Genomic DNA, 15,788 nt, shown 5'->3' with positions numbered 1-15,788 from the left:
CGCATACGTCACGCTTACGTCGGAGGAGGGCGAGATTAACCTGAGCTAACACTTAAGGCGAGTACGGCAAATAAAAGTTGTAACAAGCAGTAGTGCTGAGCAAAGTGACTAGAACGCAACCACACACTTGTTAAAAAAAACACACTTTATAAAGTCAGGCAACACTAACGTGTGATTCTGTTTATTTGTACCTTACTTTGACCATCCGTTCGCTGTTATTGATCATTGTGGAGAGCAGGCAGACGTTTTGTTTGTTATTATAGCAGCTATCGGATGGAATCAATACATGGGCTGCACAGGTTGTCATGTCCGACTATCACAAGTAGAATCATAATGAAAAATACGTCGGTAAAAAGTGCCTGTAGAAAACTGCTTAGCAAGTAGTCAGTTTAGCTTCGGTTGCTATGCTAACATCACCCATGTTATACCAGAGAAACTTTCATAACAGCGTTGTGATGCCAAACAGCGTCAATTCAGACTGACACCAAACAGCGTCAATTCAGACTGACACACATTCACTTAAGGGGAACTGGGGATATGTATCAGCTGCTTGTGTGACAGTCAGACAGTGAATACTTTAGAGCCGTGTGAGCTAACCCGGAGCTAACGGGAGAATACACTCCCGTTGAAGAGCAGCCGGCCAGCACTGCAGCGGTCGGTAAATGCCGCTGAAACACATTAATAAACAATGAACCACGGCACTCTGGAGAAAAGTATAAGGTTGGAGAAGTCGTTATTTAATTTAATCTGGCTTCGTATGATTAAAAGCAACGCAGTCCCCGGCCCGTTGTTGTTGTGAGGTGAGCTCCGGCGTTGGGGAGAAACTCAGCGACGTAAACTGTGACGTCATGACGCAGCAGCGGCAGCACCAGTCGGGCTCTGAGCGGTGTGAAAAGAGCTGGCGCTAAACCGAAGAACCGGTTCTGAACCAGAAAAGCTCTAGCACGGAGCTTGAACCGGAGTTGCGTTGGTGTGAAAGGGGCATTAGTGAAGTAACACTTCACTTCACTTTTTTTGTGAGTCACGACCTCGCTGTTTCATTCTAACATAACGCTCCAAATATGACTGTTTCCACTCGGACTTCAATACAGCAACACCATTGTTTGGTTTCCATGGTAGCGTGTCTCTTTAGTAGCGTGCACTCCTTTCCTGTAAATTACAGGTCCAGCCAGGCAAAACAGTAATATGAAATATGAACGTTAGTTTTTAACTGAAATGATCAAATAAAGTCAAAATGTCACAGTGTTTACAAACATTGACCATACCGTTCACCAGCCCCCACCCCACTATGTTGAGTATAGCCTACTCTTTGTTTAAAACGAATTGGCCATCGGAATGTGTGTGTCCCAACCCCCCCCCCTGTGATATCTCTTCTCCAGCAGTCTGTAGTTTGTGTTCGCAGATCATCACCCTTAGCTATTTCAATTACCTCTCAAACAACCTAAACTAGTTATAAATGTTTATTTTAAATAAAGTATGTTTCTTCACATGTTAGGTCTATTAGTGATGGGAATTCCGGCTCTTCTTGGTGAGCCGGATCATTTGGCTCGGCTCACCAAGAAGAGCCGGCTCTTTCGGCTCCCAAACGGCTCTTCAGTTTACCACATATTATACCTTTTATAATTCAATCAAATGTAGCCCTGTTTTGACTAATGATTTATATGTGTACACATATCACTTAAATTATTCAATACATCCTTTGTACTGAAGTATTCAAAAGTAAAAATTACATGTTTAATATCAATTATTTGCTGTGGCCAATTGTTTTCATTGCATTTACAGACCCTTGTATCTCTCTGATACCATCCAATGAATGCACTGACTTGCTTGTAGAACCACGCTACACAAAGCAGATAGCAACACAAAAACTTAAGCATAGACATTTAAAAAAAAGGGCTACTGTATCGACATTTTAAAATTATATTTAAAGAAAGGGCCCTGACAAAACAGCAGGGCTCTATTTCAGTATTAACTATAGAAAAAAAGACAGCAACAGCTGACATCAAATCTTTGCTGAGCCCAAGGATAATCATAAATAAATAACATAGTGAAAATAAATATATTGCTATGCTCAGTACAGCAACGACAAATTATCTGTTTTAAATACCTTTTTAGACCGTAAACTTTAGAATGAAATGTAATACCGGTTAGTTTTTTGTGTTCATACTGAGAAGAAGAAATAAATTAAGTATGAATGAGAATAAGACTTATGTAATGTATTGACATTTGATCAGTAGCCTATAAATGTATTACTAACTTTATCCACTGTGGTACCGAAGCTTGGATCACCGCCAAAGACATGGCCGAGGGCAGCTGGCAGCTTTCAATATTTTTCATGTGCGATTCTAACGCTTTCAGAAAGTGAAACATACAGCATCATTTGAGAAAAATAAATCAAAATAAGCGTTATAAATGAACCCTGACTACTTGTGTTTAGGACTCACTGTATTTTGCTACTCTCTAGGTCTGTGGGCCAAATCCAGATATGGGGGGGGGGGGGGGGGGGGGTTCTGTTAGAAGGTGCGACGGGGGAGGGGGGAGAGAGTTAGACGCTCGTGAATTGTCAACGGGGGGGCCTCTCTGCACGGAGGAGCCGCGGAGAAGTGAATCACAGTGATCTCATAAACATATGACCAATGTGCGAGGGTGATGACATCAGAGCATCGTCCTATGGGCTTAGCCCCGGACAGGTACAACAGGTATTCACTCAGAGGGGGGTAGTTACCCATTTACATGTCAAAAAGCAACAAACAGTGGGCGGGTGGGGGAAGTATACTGAGAAGTATATAATGAGAACTGCTACCAATGGTGGCCTATTTAGTTTATTAAGAAATACATATTTGTAGCTTTTTTTTTATCTGCAGTAGGAAATGCAGAGAGTAGCGATAGGGCTGGTCCAACCTGATCTGTAAAGTGATCTAACTAAGTGCTATTCATTTTCTTGACGGGGAAGTGCAGTGTAAATGGGGGGCTTATATGCATTTGAAAAGCAATATAAATCACACAGTTCGTATACAATAGGCATTAAAAGCACCGTCGATAACCATTGCCCTTCTCCTATTCAAACCAAAAGAGAAAATGCAGATATTACACTCTGAAAAGAAAGGGTAGACGTATCTGTACTCTTAGTGCCAAGTAGCTAAATAAATTCTCCAAATCAAACCAAGATATCTTGGGTATTCACTCAGAGGGGGGTCGGTGAACCGGGCAGAGTTTTTCGCCGGTCAACGTGTGTGAAAGTTTAAAGTTTATCATCTAAATTTGCCGAAACAAGTTTAATATTCTGAAAGCCAAGACTTTGTTTATTTGAAATCAGATGAAAACAAACTGTAACGGACCCATTTTATTCATATTCCGAGTCATAAAGACTTTATTTAAAATAAACATTTATAACTAGTTTAGGTTGTTTGAGAGGTACAGCTACCATTCTTTAATTAGATGTTTGATAAGTGCATGCAGATCACATAAAACACGTACACAGATACATTATTTTGTATTTTTATTAAATTCGACAATGTCAATTTCACTTTCCACTATGTCCACCGTTGTTTTTCACAACCAATGGCAGAACTTTATTGAGGCCTGTAATTAGTCAACTACAGGTCTCTTGAAGTCTTTTTCTTCCAAAAAGCTTGTGACAAGATGTTATTGCTCTTGGGGCATTAAAAACAAGATTTTAACTTTAGTTTTTTATATAATATCTGCATTGTCTCTTGTGAAAAACTAAGTCTTAGTTTGGCCATAGTTATTTAATATATAGCGCCATCTCCTGGTTAAACCCTGAAATTGGAGAATAGTGGGAGGGCCTAACATTCCTGAATACTGGTCTTTGGCAGGTCTTAGGCAGGTAACTGGCTGGCAGTAGGCAGGAAGCTGTATGCTGGGGTCCAAAATAAGAGGCTCCATCTGTAATACATAAACATAACTGACACATTTGACGAGACACAACAAAAGGCACTGTTTGGCAAATACATTATCACTATTCTTAGATAATACACAATATTTGAAAACACTTTGAATACAAACAACCAAATGCATGCAGGAATGGACCCTGTACTGAACTTACAAACCTTACACGTGTAAGACATTTTGATAAGCTAGCCGAGTACAGTTAGCTTAACTTGCTTTTTCACTAAGCGGCCTGACGTCGGAGTGTCAAACTTTGGCTAGGGTTACATAAATTAACTGACAAAATTGTTTGTATTAATGACTTTCTTTGTCTCTTGAGTTACCATGTCCATTGGGGTAGGTTACTTCCTGGTTCAGCAAAGGGCGTGGCCGAGCGCTGAGGACTCATAAATACTGCAAGGAGCCAATTGGGACAGATTGGGACAAACCACCTGCTTCAATAGGCGCGTTCACACCAAGTACTTTTCCCACAGTAGTTCCTGAGAACTTTAGTTCATGAGAGTTCTTTTAGTTCTGACGAACTAAAGCAGATCGCGTTCACACCAAAATGAGTTCCTGGGGGTGGATTAGGCAAATGAGCCGCTGACGTCACTTCTTCTTCTTCTGCTTAGCTTTTCCTGGCAGGCCGCAAACAACTTCACGGCGAGTACAGTAGGTGGCGGTATGCACCTTAAAGTTGCAATCCGCCAAAAAACCGAGAGAAGAAGAAAAAAAACTTCCACTTCCGCTGTATGCTTCTGTTTACCTTCCGACCTCAGTCAGACACGCTATGGAGTTGACTGAAGTTGTGGTTTTGGTGCTGAGTTATTTAAGCCAATAACTCAGCCACAAATACAGATCGCGGTTAAGAAGCCTTAACAAAAGGACTGGACGGCGACAAGCACACGCTATGGACATGTTTCGTCGTAGGACAGCTGAGGATGATGACCGTTATCACGCCCAAAGAACAGCAATGGTACGTTCAGTAAATCACATTAATACTATCTAATGTAGGATTTATGGAGTTATGTAGGGCTAATTTGTGTCTTTGTATGTGTTCCAGATATGCGGTGCTTGATGAAGCGAAACGACTGCAACATGGACAATATCAAAATCCAGGTGGCAGCATGTTGCGTATTGCATAACCTGTGTGAGCGTCGTGGTGATGAGTACAGGGAGGAATGGACTGCCTTACCGGCGACCCAGCTTGATGACAACCATTCATATTTTTTTGTTTATTACAAATTAAAGTAAAATATACACAAGTGTCTTGATTAAATGATTGTAGAATAAGGATTTTGGACGTTTGCCCTGCAGCCATGAATTGCATTAAAAGCAGCAAAAAACTTTGAATTGATTTCATTTTATACACATTTATATCCGAGTAGGCAATATCAATATAATCAATTACTGTAGTACATGTCATTCATTTATTTGTGATATAAAGTCTGTGCCTAGGTGGTGCATATTCTGGAAAATCAATTGAGAAACAAAAAGAACAATCTCAAATTGTTTAAATGACTTCTGATTTGTCTGACCATAGGAAAGAGTTAGATAAGAAATAATACTACTAACATGTCTGTAGTATTGCACAGTAAATAGGCTCAGCAGTTAACACCTTTATTATATATCCTCCTATGTTCCCTTACTATAATTAATTAAAATATTGAACTCACAACACTGTTAATTACAAACTTAACCATTTATCTTTCTATAAATAGTGTTTGTGTTGATGGACGCCATTTTGAAATACGATTGAATGATCTTTTTCAAAGACACATATATGGGGTGGGACACAATAAATAAAGCTTCGCCAGTTTCATGGTGTCATGATGGTATCAGAATAATCACTTACATGTGATGTATAGGATGCTACACAGGTCACCATAAAGATAAAGTGTCAGGAGAAATAAGCAAGATACATTTTCTGTTTAATCGCAATGTAGGTTCTCTTTTATTTATCAGCAGCAGATCAATAAGTGTCAGTAGTATCAAAACAATATAATAACAGTGGCAATATATATATATATATATATATATATATATATATATATATATATAGACAACATATATATAGACAACATATATATCTAACAATAGATATAGAACATAGAGTGCAAAGTGAAGTGTCAGTATTAATAACAGTGGTATATATATATATATAATCACAATAATACAAAATGAACTCTCCCAGGTGTAGGCAATTTGGGGTGAAGTGTCTTGCCCAGGGACACAACGACATCCTGACTGCAGTGGGGTTTGAACCTGTGCTCCCCTGATCCGAACACCAACGCACCAGACCACTGCACCACACGCCTCCCAACAAGTCATTGTACAGTTTATCAATGACGACAAGTTTTTCTTAATTTTTGTATTGAAGGCCTGTTGGATTTAATCAGCTCGCTTAGCACTGCCAGAAGCCCAGCCTGAAAGGTATTTTGTTGCTCCACCTCGATTCCTGGGCCTTGTGTGAATGCAGCAGCCGTTCGTCGTGCATCTCCTTGGCACGCAGGTCCTCATTCTCCTTGCTGACCATGGCACGGCAGTCCATCGCCATGATGGTGTCAAGGAAGCTGTCATCGCGTGCCCACTTTCCTAAGGTGAAATATGCAAGATACAAGATCAGTTTAATCGCAACAACGACACAACATTGTCCAAATACTAGAAGGGGAGCAGCCCATAACAGAGAGCCCCCCACGTCAGAGTCATCACTGTGGGCGATCTCCACCTCTGAGGCCCAATCCCAAACCACTCCCTCGACCCTACCCCTCCGTGACGGAGTGAACTCCGTCTGTAGCCACACTCGCAGCTCAACGAGGCTCCCTCCTGTCAGATGGAGGGAGTAAATACAGCGGCAAGCTTTGGGACAAACTCCCCTCTCTCCGGCAGAAACAGGAAATGCCGTAACTGTATGTAACAACGGTTTCAAATCAGCTTCTCTTAGACAAAAAATGTAAATTAATAACTCAAATAAAACTCCAAACATCTTTCATTGTGTTACTTTTTCTGTAAAGCTCTTTTAGTTTTAAACCTGATGTTTATAAGTTTCTTAGTTTTTGCAACAGTCTGTAAATATACACAACTTTATAATAAAATGCACACATTTACCTTTTTCTAGACTAAACACAGGTATGATCCTAAGTTAAAAGAATATGAGGTTATCATGAGGTTGTTAACATCGCAATTTATCAGTGGATGTTTGCTGGAACTACTTTTTAACAGCGTGTTTCCTGACGGACACACACAGCGTGACTCCGGTCAGGTAGAGACCGGTCTCAAGTCAGCACCGATGCAGACTCGCTGTTTGAGGGCTTGATAGCCCACTCCCCCTCCACACCTCTCCACACTCGTTGGTTTGGAACAGCACTTAATGTGGCGGACCCTCCGCGCGAACGCGCAAACGGAGGGGTAGTGTGTAGGGGTAGGGTGTAGCATGTCGTTGTGTCCCCGAGACACTTCACCCCAAAGTGCTCCTGTGGAGATTGCCCACAGTATTGAGTAGGTAAGCTTTGGATAAAAGCGTCTAACAAGTGACATGTAATGATTCAAAAAGCTTTTGGTGGCCATATTGAATAACAAACCAATGTGGTTTACTTGTTATCCACAGTTTAGCTGCTAAATGTTACCTTTACAAAGCTACGCTGAAAACACAGCAAAGTTCATATAACGGTATTAGGTTAGTTGAACCTAATATTTTTATAGTTAAACTCAACACTTTTCTTTGTGCTCCACATATCTAAATTTATAAAGTGTGTTTTCACCTCCGTTCCCTCCTGTTTGCTGCAGTATGGCAGCAGCGGTCAGGATGGGATCCTCTGTGATCAGATAGTGGTCCTGATGGTGTCCGCTGACCGGGCGCAGGCTGCCTACTCTCAGCGGGGGGGAACTGAACGTGGAAACTGTGTTTCTCTGAGGGATCCTCCATGTAGTCTGAGAAGCCTTCTGAGGAAACAAGGTCAAACTATTTAGGATAATACTATGAGAAGGAACAATGTTTAGGCAGTAAATAGAATTTCAATTACATTTCTACTTAAATGTGCAAAAATATTAGAACATCAGTCTTTGTGGCATGCAGGTAATCAACTGTTTAAGCTTTTACCATTAACATGTAGAATGAATGTTGCAAATTACTTGAAATTATAGCAACTACAATCTGTTGTTTACCTCTATGCATTAGCCACAGAGGTAGCATTATGTCCAGCTAGCATGCTAATTGCTAACGTTATATTATCGTTTTTATCCCGGAGGGGAAAACTAGTTTCTAATCCTGAGAGAAACACCTCGCCTGAAACACACGATTAGTGCCATGAGTTAGTGAAGCAAATTACAGAACATTGCACTTATTCACAAGTCAAAACGTGTTCATAGCGGGCATGGATGAGAATAGCTAGCTAGCTAGATGTTATTAGCCAGCTTGGACCTAACGTTAGCAAGTTCTACCATGGCTAGCTCGATCTACTGAGCAAATAAAAGTACATCTAAGACCAGTATTGTGCAGATTAAAACAGTGCAGTGCATGTATTTTATTTTACCTTCGTAGTCGTCCCGACATGACTTTGCCAGGTCTGCTAACTTTGCTGATCCACTGAAACTGCATGCAGTAGAAGCTTCTGAATGTGGCGCTTCGCGTCCTTCGAGTAAATCGCCAGAAGCGCAGACACATCCTCATCACTCCAATTGATTTATTTAGTGTTGTTATAATAACTGCTTTCACAAAAGGAATCTCTTCGGATGTGCTGTCCAGCGAGGAAATACAATGGCCGCTTACAACAAAAAATTCTGAGTCAAACGGGCGTGGTTTGCATTCCGCACAGCCAATCAGACGTACGAACTACATTCTCCCACGACAGACCCTGCTCTGTAGCAGGGACTGAAAAGCGAGTCTCGCGAACTAAGTTGAGCTACTTTAGTTCCTGGGGCTTTTTGGTGTGAACGCAAATATATCGTAGTTCTGATGAACTATTGTGGGAAAAGTACACCAAAGTACTCCGGTGTGAACGCACCTCATGTTAAAGGGGGGATTTGGGTTTTGTCAGTGTCCTTTGTGTTTTCTGTTACTATTAATTATCCCTTGGTTTCAACTTGGTTTGGCCAAGCCACTATATAGGTTCCTTGGTTTTTCATTGTCGCAGGTCAGTTTGTTGAGTTAACACCTGTTAAGTTGATGCCATGTTTCTTTGAGGTACTTTCTGTTTACCTCTTTTATAGGCCTAGTTATTAGAAATTATTGATTTATGATGTTTTCTGTGGACTTTTGGGTAAATAAAAAACCCAGTTTATTTAAACCACTCCTGTGTCCTGTTCATACCCCTCACTGTTTATTCATCATTCAATTCATTCTATATTTTATTCTATAGATTGTGTACATTACTTTTCACTTCACTGCTTGTTGCACTCCTGGTTAGAACCTAAACTGCATTTCGTTATCTCAGTACCTGTAATATGTGCAATAACAATAAAGTTGAATCTAATCTTGAGCAGGAACAAATGTATTTACTTAGTACATATCTGACATTAACGATTAAACACATTTGTGCATTCTTTATAAATGCAAACTGGTCAAGACCACTGACGGAAGTAGTTTTGAAAAGTAGTGGTTCTGTCTTTCACATGTAGGATTCAACCCCCCTTGTATTGATTTGTTTTAAAGTGAACAGACACTTGAGTCATTAATTTGTAGTGATATAATAATTGTGGGATTTCTATTGCATCCACTTCATCTGCAACGAAGAACGCCAACGCAATTTCCGCCATTACAAACCGAGTCAAGCCGACTCCGAGCTGTCCGACTTCAGGCGAGTTTTTTGAGACCTCCCCCAGCTGCAATCGGCTATTCTCGTCTAATTTCGAGACGAGCCGCAGCTCATCTCAAACAAGCCTATTTTTTCTGTTGACCGTTTTTGTCCCTATAGTTTGTCGTTCGTTTTTTATTAAATATTTTCTGACTATATTACTTCGGTGTGGACTTTCTCTTTGAAAACGCGTCACAGCCTATAGCCAAGCTTAGCCTCTCGGCGACTCAAACTGGACTGGGAATTGAGCCGCCACAATAATAATAAAATTGATGATTATTACCTTACTTTTGTCTATTTTTATTCCTTTGTGTTGCGTTTTTAAGGTGCAATGCCAAGACACATTCTTTGTATAAATCAGCACCACATTTGTAGTTCTTCCGGTTTGCAAAGACATAGGGTCTTAAAAATATATATCTACTAAGTATATAAAATATCTAGTATAGCCAAACTAGTAATTACACTGCATCAAGATTATGTATATTAAGAAAAAGATGTTGGTTTATTTAAGATATTTTAGATAATTTAGCTATTCTAGAAATGGGGTTTTTCGGTTGGTTCTTTATTTTTGGTTACTGTGATCTTCTACAGTACATTGTTGGTTACTGTGATTATCTACAGTACATTGTTGGTTACTGTGATCTTCTACAGTACATTGTTGGTTACTGTGATTATCTACAGTACATTGTTGGTTACTGTGATGTTATACAGTTGGGACGTTACTACTGCTATTTCTACAGTAACTCCAGAGTTGCTGTAATTTTTGGTTGGAAACACGGTATTATACTCTACAATGGTATACAGTAATTTACTGTGCACAAACACTGTAAATAACTGTGGATTTCACAGCCATTTTTTACAGTGTACAGTTAGTTATATTTGAGTGCAAACATAGTCAATTAAAACATTTGAACAGAGGGGAAGAGATGTCCATTTTTACTAAGCCAACCATATCAAAGAGATACAACATTTTAAAGAAGAAGAAAGTAGGGTCTCATGAAAAATAAGATGATGCGGCGATATATCTTCCTACATCAACACGAGCCCGTCCTGTTCCCACTGACCTTGGTGGTGATGGTGAGCTGCGTGATGATGACTGCGACTGGGTTGGAATACTTTGACAGCTTTCTGGTGCTGGACAGCTCCACCACTTCCTCGTAGGTGTCTGTGGGATAGGGAAGCAGGGGTTTGGGGTCTCCCAGGCACTGAATCAGGGGCTCGATCTGATAGAAGTCAGCCTCCTTCCTGAGCAGCTCAGTCTCCTTGAAGTCGCACGGCAGCGTCAGCTCTGACGTCCGCAGGAAGTTTAGGATATAGCTGAAACAGCAGAAACGTACGGGATATGTGCAGAATGCTGAGCTGGAGGGAGAGCTGCTGTACAGCTCTAGAGCAAGCGGAAACTTCCGGATCTAATTAGAGTGATGCAGCCGAGTCCTTAAACTCGGAAATGACTATAATGTGTTTGTGGTTAGAAGCCTAAAATAAAGCTTATGAGATTTTCCAATTTTGTTCTATGACATAACAAATGTCAATAAATACCCCACTGGTGAATGTCTGAAGCTTCTGTGAGTCATGAAAAACGCTATTACTAATAAGTGACTAAATAAACTAACTTTCACTAATGGCCAGCAGGGGGCTACGCCAGTGGTTCCAATAATAAGTCTGGTTGCATAGAAGTCTATGAGAAAAATGACCCTACTTCTTACTTAATTTATTACCTAAGTAAACATTTTCCTTGCAAGTTTATTGTCTCAGTCACAAGTTTAATGTATTTTCCAATACAGCATGATATTCATTTAGTAAAATATGGTTCAATTCAGAGTAGTGATTTGACTATTTTATTACTGGACTCTGTAGTTTAAGATCTCTTCCTTCCCCAGGAGTAGACTGGCAAAAGCTCAGCCAGCCGGATGCTCTGGAAAATCAAAGAAATTACACTGATATATGGTCAGTGATAGACCTCTATTTTACGATGTAATTGGCCCAGCTCCTACCTAGGAACCAAAATCAAAATGGACACCGCAAAGTCAGAGACAAAAGGACTGATTTCTGCATTTGAAATAACATGTAGTAAAGGTCGCTAAAAAAAGAGGACCCTTTCTCACTTTAACTCTACAGGGCATGTGGGAAGGGGGAGGTGTTAACACAGCACCCCTACTCTCTGCATCCCTAAAAGGAGAAGATAAGGACAGGATGTGAGCTACAAAAAACATCAAAGACTTTGGGTAAATCAAATGTAACCCTTTAAAGGCCCTGACACACCAGGCAGTCACCAGAGAACTCGCCGACATCCGACACCGACAGATCCATCGACGAGTTCTCCTATATTGGCCGTGTGTCGCACTGAAATACACCGCTTTACTACAGCCGAGCACGTACGAACTGCGCATGCGTGAGTGGCAATAACTCTCCTTACCAGCAGGCGGCGGTAGTGTGTATTCGTCATTCAAAATAGGCAACAACCGGAAGACAGAGAAGAAGAACAGACTGATATACAAACAAATAGCGGGTGCCGTTCCATTTTCACTCTCGTCCATCGAAAACATGTTTTAGAATATAAAAATACATGCATGATGAAATGAGCACATAAAGTGCAGACATACTATAAAATCACAGTTAATAGACCTGCATCTGATGATCGCAGTGTTCTGGCGGGTGTGTAGTTTATTGAGTCAGCAATGTAATAATGGCCACTTCTTGCTAAATTTACGATGAGATGAAAAACCGGACTTGACCAAACAAATCACGGAGCTCTCAGCAGAGGACAGCCGGGGACGCTCCCGCCGATATCAGAGATGTCCCTGCTATGTGTGGGAGGTAAGAGAGGACATTTAAATCGTTTGTTTACGTCCCTCACTTCCGTTTCGCTTCTCATTTGCTAGCTGAACAGCTGATCAGAGTGGTTTCTTGGCCCGATAGCTTGTGTCCGACACCCGGCCGTTTCAACATGTTGAATCGGCCGGGTGTCGATCGTGAAAGGCCAAATAAGGCGTGTCACGGCCGAGGGTTCGGGACACACCAAATTGACTTTGGGCGACAAGGAACCCGTTTTCGCCCAACAACGCAAGACGGCCGATATCGGCCTGGTGTGTAGGGGCCTTAAGGCGCAGTTTACACGAGGACAAAACGGCTTGTATAGATTCGCGTGCGTATAGCCCTATTATTTACACGAGGCCGATAGAAACGGACCCCACAAACGATAACGGGTCCCAAGGTGGATAGATTTGCAAACAAAACTCTCTGGGGGGTCAAACGAGTCCGTGTAATCGCCTCTATACGAATATTTCCTGAAAAAATAATGATAGCCCCACCTCTCCCCACCTCTGCTGCTCACTGCTGTAGCATGGCCAGTAGCTATCTGTAACGATCAACTATCAAAAATAGCTGTGTTAATTAAACGCACAAGGGGTTCTTGAATGAAATAATATTATAAAAGGCAAACCAGAATTGTTAACGCCCAATATACTCCTTAAACAAAATAAACAGAGTCAGATTTCATGCATTGATCCATTATATTGACAATTTTCCAGCCAAACAACACAAACAAAATTAAACAGTCCGCTCTGCGATACACCAAAATTGTCTTTACTGCCTAATCCAAGCCATTATTGTTCATTGCTCCCGAGCCCGTCGGCGGCACAAAGAGAAATGTTTGTAGGCCTATTCAGGCTATAATCCACACAAAAAAAGGAAACACAGGACCGGCGTGTCCCAGAGGAGCGATCTCACCCGGTGTTTGTAGAGAATATCTCTCTTTCTGAGCGCGTCCTCTCCACGGAGATGTGCTTCTTGGTCGGTCGATGCAATATCCACAGATTCGGTTTCTTTCAGTTAACTTCCCCGTTGCATTTATCCATATTTACATGCTGAGGAAATTACTATATCCCGCTGAATACCAGCAATCGCCACACACAAAATAACGATAGCCCCACCTCTCCTGCTCACTGCTGTAGCATGGCCAGTAGCTATTGTCAGTAGCTACTGCTAGTGCTACTGCTACTGACCATGCTACAGATGTTAGTACAACATCTACAGCTCCTCTACCACAACCATCAGCAACAAGTGGACATGGAGAATTACATTAACTACTACATGTTGCTAAATCCACCGCGGGGCATAAACAGAAGAGTAGCCATGGCAACATTGCTGCGGGGCTGCTCCAGGGTCTTCTTTGCCGCTTTTGGTGTATTTTGGCGGAAGTTACAGCGCCACTTACAGTCCTGGCATATGTACTACAGCGTTTCCAGCGGTCTCGTTTGAACAGACACGTTAAATGAAACGAATGCATGTGAACGGAAGACTTTTTTGAAAGCGCATACTGTGCATAAACGCAAACGTTCCCGTGTGCACAACGCCTAAATGTCCTGTCAATTTCATGCATACACATGTATACAGTATAATAATTCTTAAAGTTTGTGTAACTTTACTTTGGTCAGTTGTCAGTTGTTAAGGTAAATTAATGTTTTTATTTGCTTTTTTAATCAATTCTATTTGTTTCCATTATTGTTTGTCAGACAACAGCTGACACCACACAGGTTTAAAAAAAAAATGGGAGAAATAAATTGAGGATTATTCAATTCAGAGTGAATTCCTTAAAGGTCCCCTTTATGCAAAATGCACTTTTTGATGTCTTTTATACTTAAATATGTGTCCCCGGTGTGTAAGGAGACTCTGAAAATACAACCCTTTCTCTTTTCCTCCTTACCCACATCTCTAAAAACGGGGGTACAACGAAGCTGATCCAGATTTGCTGCGGTCATGACATTACTAAAATGTGGGCTGGCTTTACGTCCATGACCCTATCAGAAATGTCGCTGTATCAGAAACAATGTGTGACGTGTTTTGGAAGTAATATGGTCTGTGTTTACATTAGCTGGCATCGCTAACACTAACCTGTACTGGAGAGAATATGTGTTAAGAAGCTGGAAATAAAAAGGTACTCACCTTGTGGTAAGACTGTGAGAGAAAAAGCATTTGAGCTCCATACTGTCCTTGATGTGGTTTGGAACATGATATGGCGTTTAATCAGGGCAGCGTTTAGCATCTGGGTAGAAACCTCTCTATTCACAGCTCCAAAGGGGCGTAGCCAGCAGCAGCTCGGCAACATTTAAAGCTACTGACCCAGAATCAGCACTTCTCTAACAGGGCTGAAATAGAGGGGTATGAGGCATGGCTAGAATGGGTGATCTATTTGGTATTTTGAGCAAAACACTTCATAGACATGTTTTTTATATATCTGAGACCTATAATATATGCCTAAAAATAGTATAATAGGAGACCTTTAACAACTTATTGATGATGGATGGTTCGTTACCACGATCGTAAAACATGGTTTGCCTAATACATAGCACGTTTGGATTATTAATACTGCAAGTTAAAATATGATTCATTTGATGAGCTACCTGCAGATTTTACAGTTAAAAAATATAAAATTCCCCCACAGTGACACGCTAATTCACACAAACATTAACTCACCGAAACAGCGGGCCGTCACGGTCAATGAAGTAGTTTCCGCGTACGTCCCTGGCGGTGGGGAGGTCTCCTCCGAACATGGCTCCCAGCATGGAGTCTGGGTAGCGCTGTAGCGTTGACAGAGACATGCTGTACACGCAGCCGCCAACATTCAGAGTCACTGGCTCCCGCATCTGGACAAATCAGGAACAGCAGTCACAGACAATGACAGCGTTTCCCTTTAAAGATACACCAAACACATATTTGTGTCGCAGGGAGTTTAAACTTGGCTAAATCAAACCCTCTGAGAGGAAGGACTCAGTGGAGAAAATGACAAAAATATTGGATTGAGCACGACTCAATGCTGTGCATGTTTGTTCAAGTGGGTGAAGATCTCTTTTCATTTGCATTTGTTTTGGCACAGTTATGTTTTTCATTTGCATTGTTTTTTAAACTGCAGCACATGTTTTGGGCCGGTGCATCGCTTGCACCTGGCGGGCCAACGTACTGATGGCTCCATGAATCGTGCATCAATTACAACGTGTATCTTCAGCTCTAATTCACAAAGAATATTGCAACTAATTTTGTTAAAGCGCAAACACAGATATAACGTTTTTAAAGCAGAGTGTAATCTGCCCTTTTTGTGAGGAAGTTCCC

At 41.2% G+C, this 15,788-nt stretch overlaps 1 protein-coding gene across 1 annotated transcript in view; it reads right to left on the bottom strand.

Moving 5' to 3' along the window:
• Positions 1-15,788, bottom strand: part of kctd6a (potassium channel tetramerization domain containing 6a) — a 43,836-nt gene that overhangs the window by 21,902 nt on the left and 6,146 nt on the right. Inside the window, 2 exon segments of the mRNA XM_034149872.1 lie at positions 10,745-10,997; positions 15,156-15,325. Coding sequence (XP_034005763.1) covers positions 10,745-10,997; positions 15,156-15,325 — 423 coding nt within the window.

Source organism: Trematomus bernacchii, unplaced genomic scaffold (genome assembly GCF_902827165.1).
Source record: "Trematomus bernacchii unplaced genomic scaffold, fTreBer1.1, whole genome shotgun sequence".
NCBI classification, from domain to species: Eukaryota; Metazoa; Chordata; class Actinopteri; order Perciformes; family Nototheniidae; genus Trematomus; species Trematomus bernacchii.
This window is presented reverse-complemented; position numbering and strand designations above follow the sequence as displayed.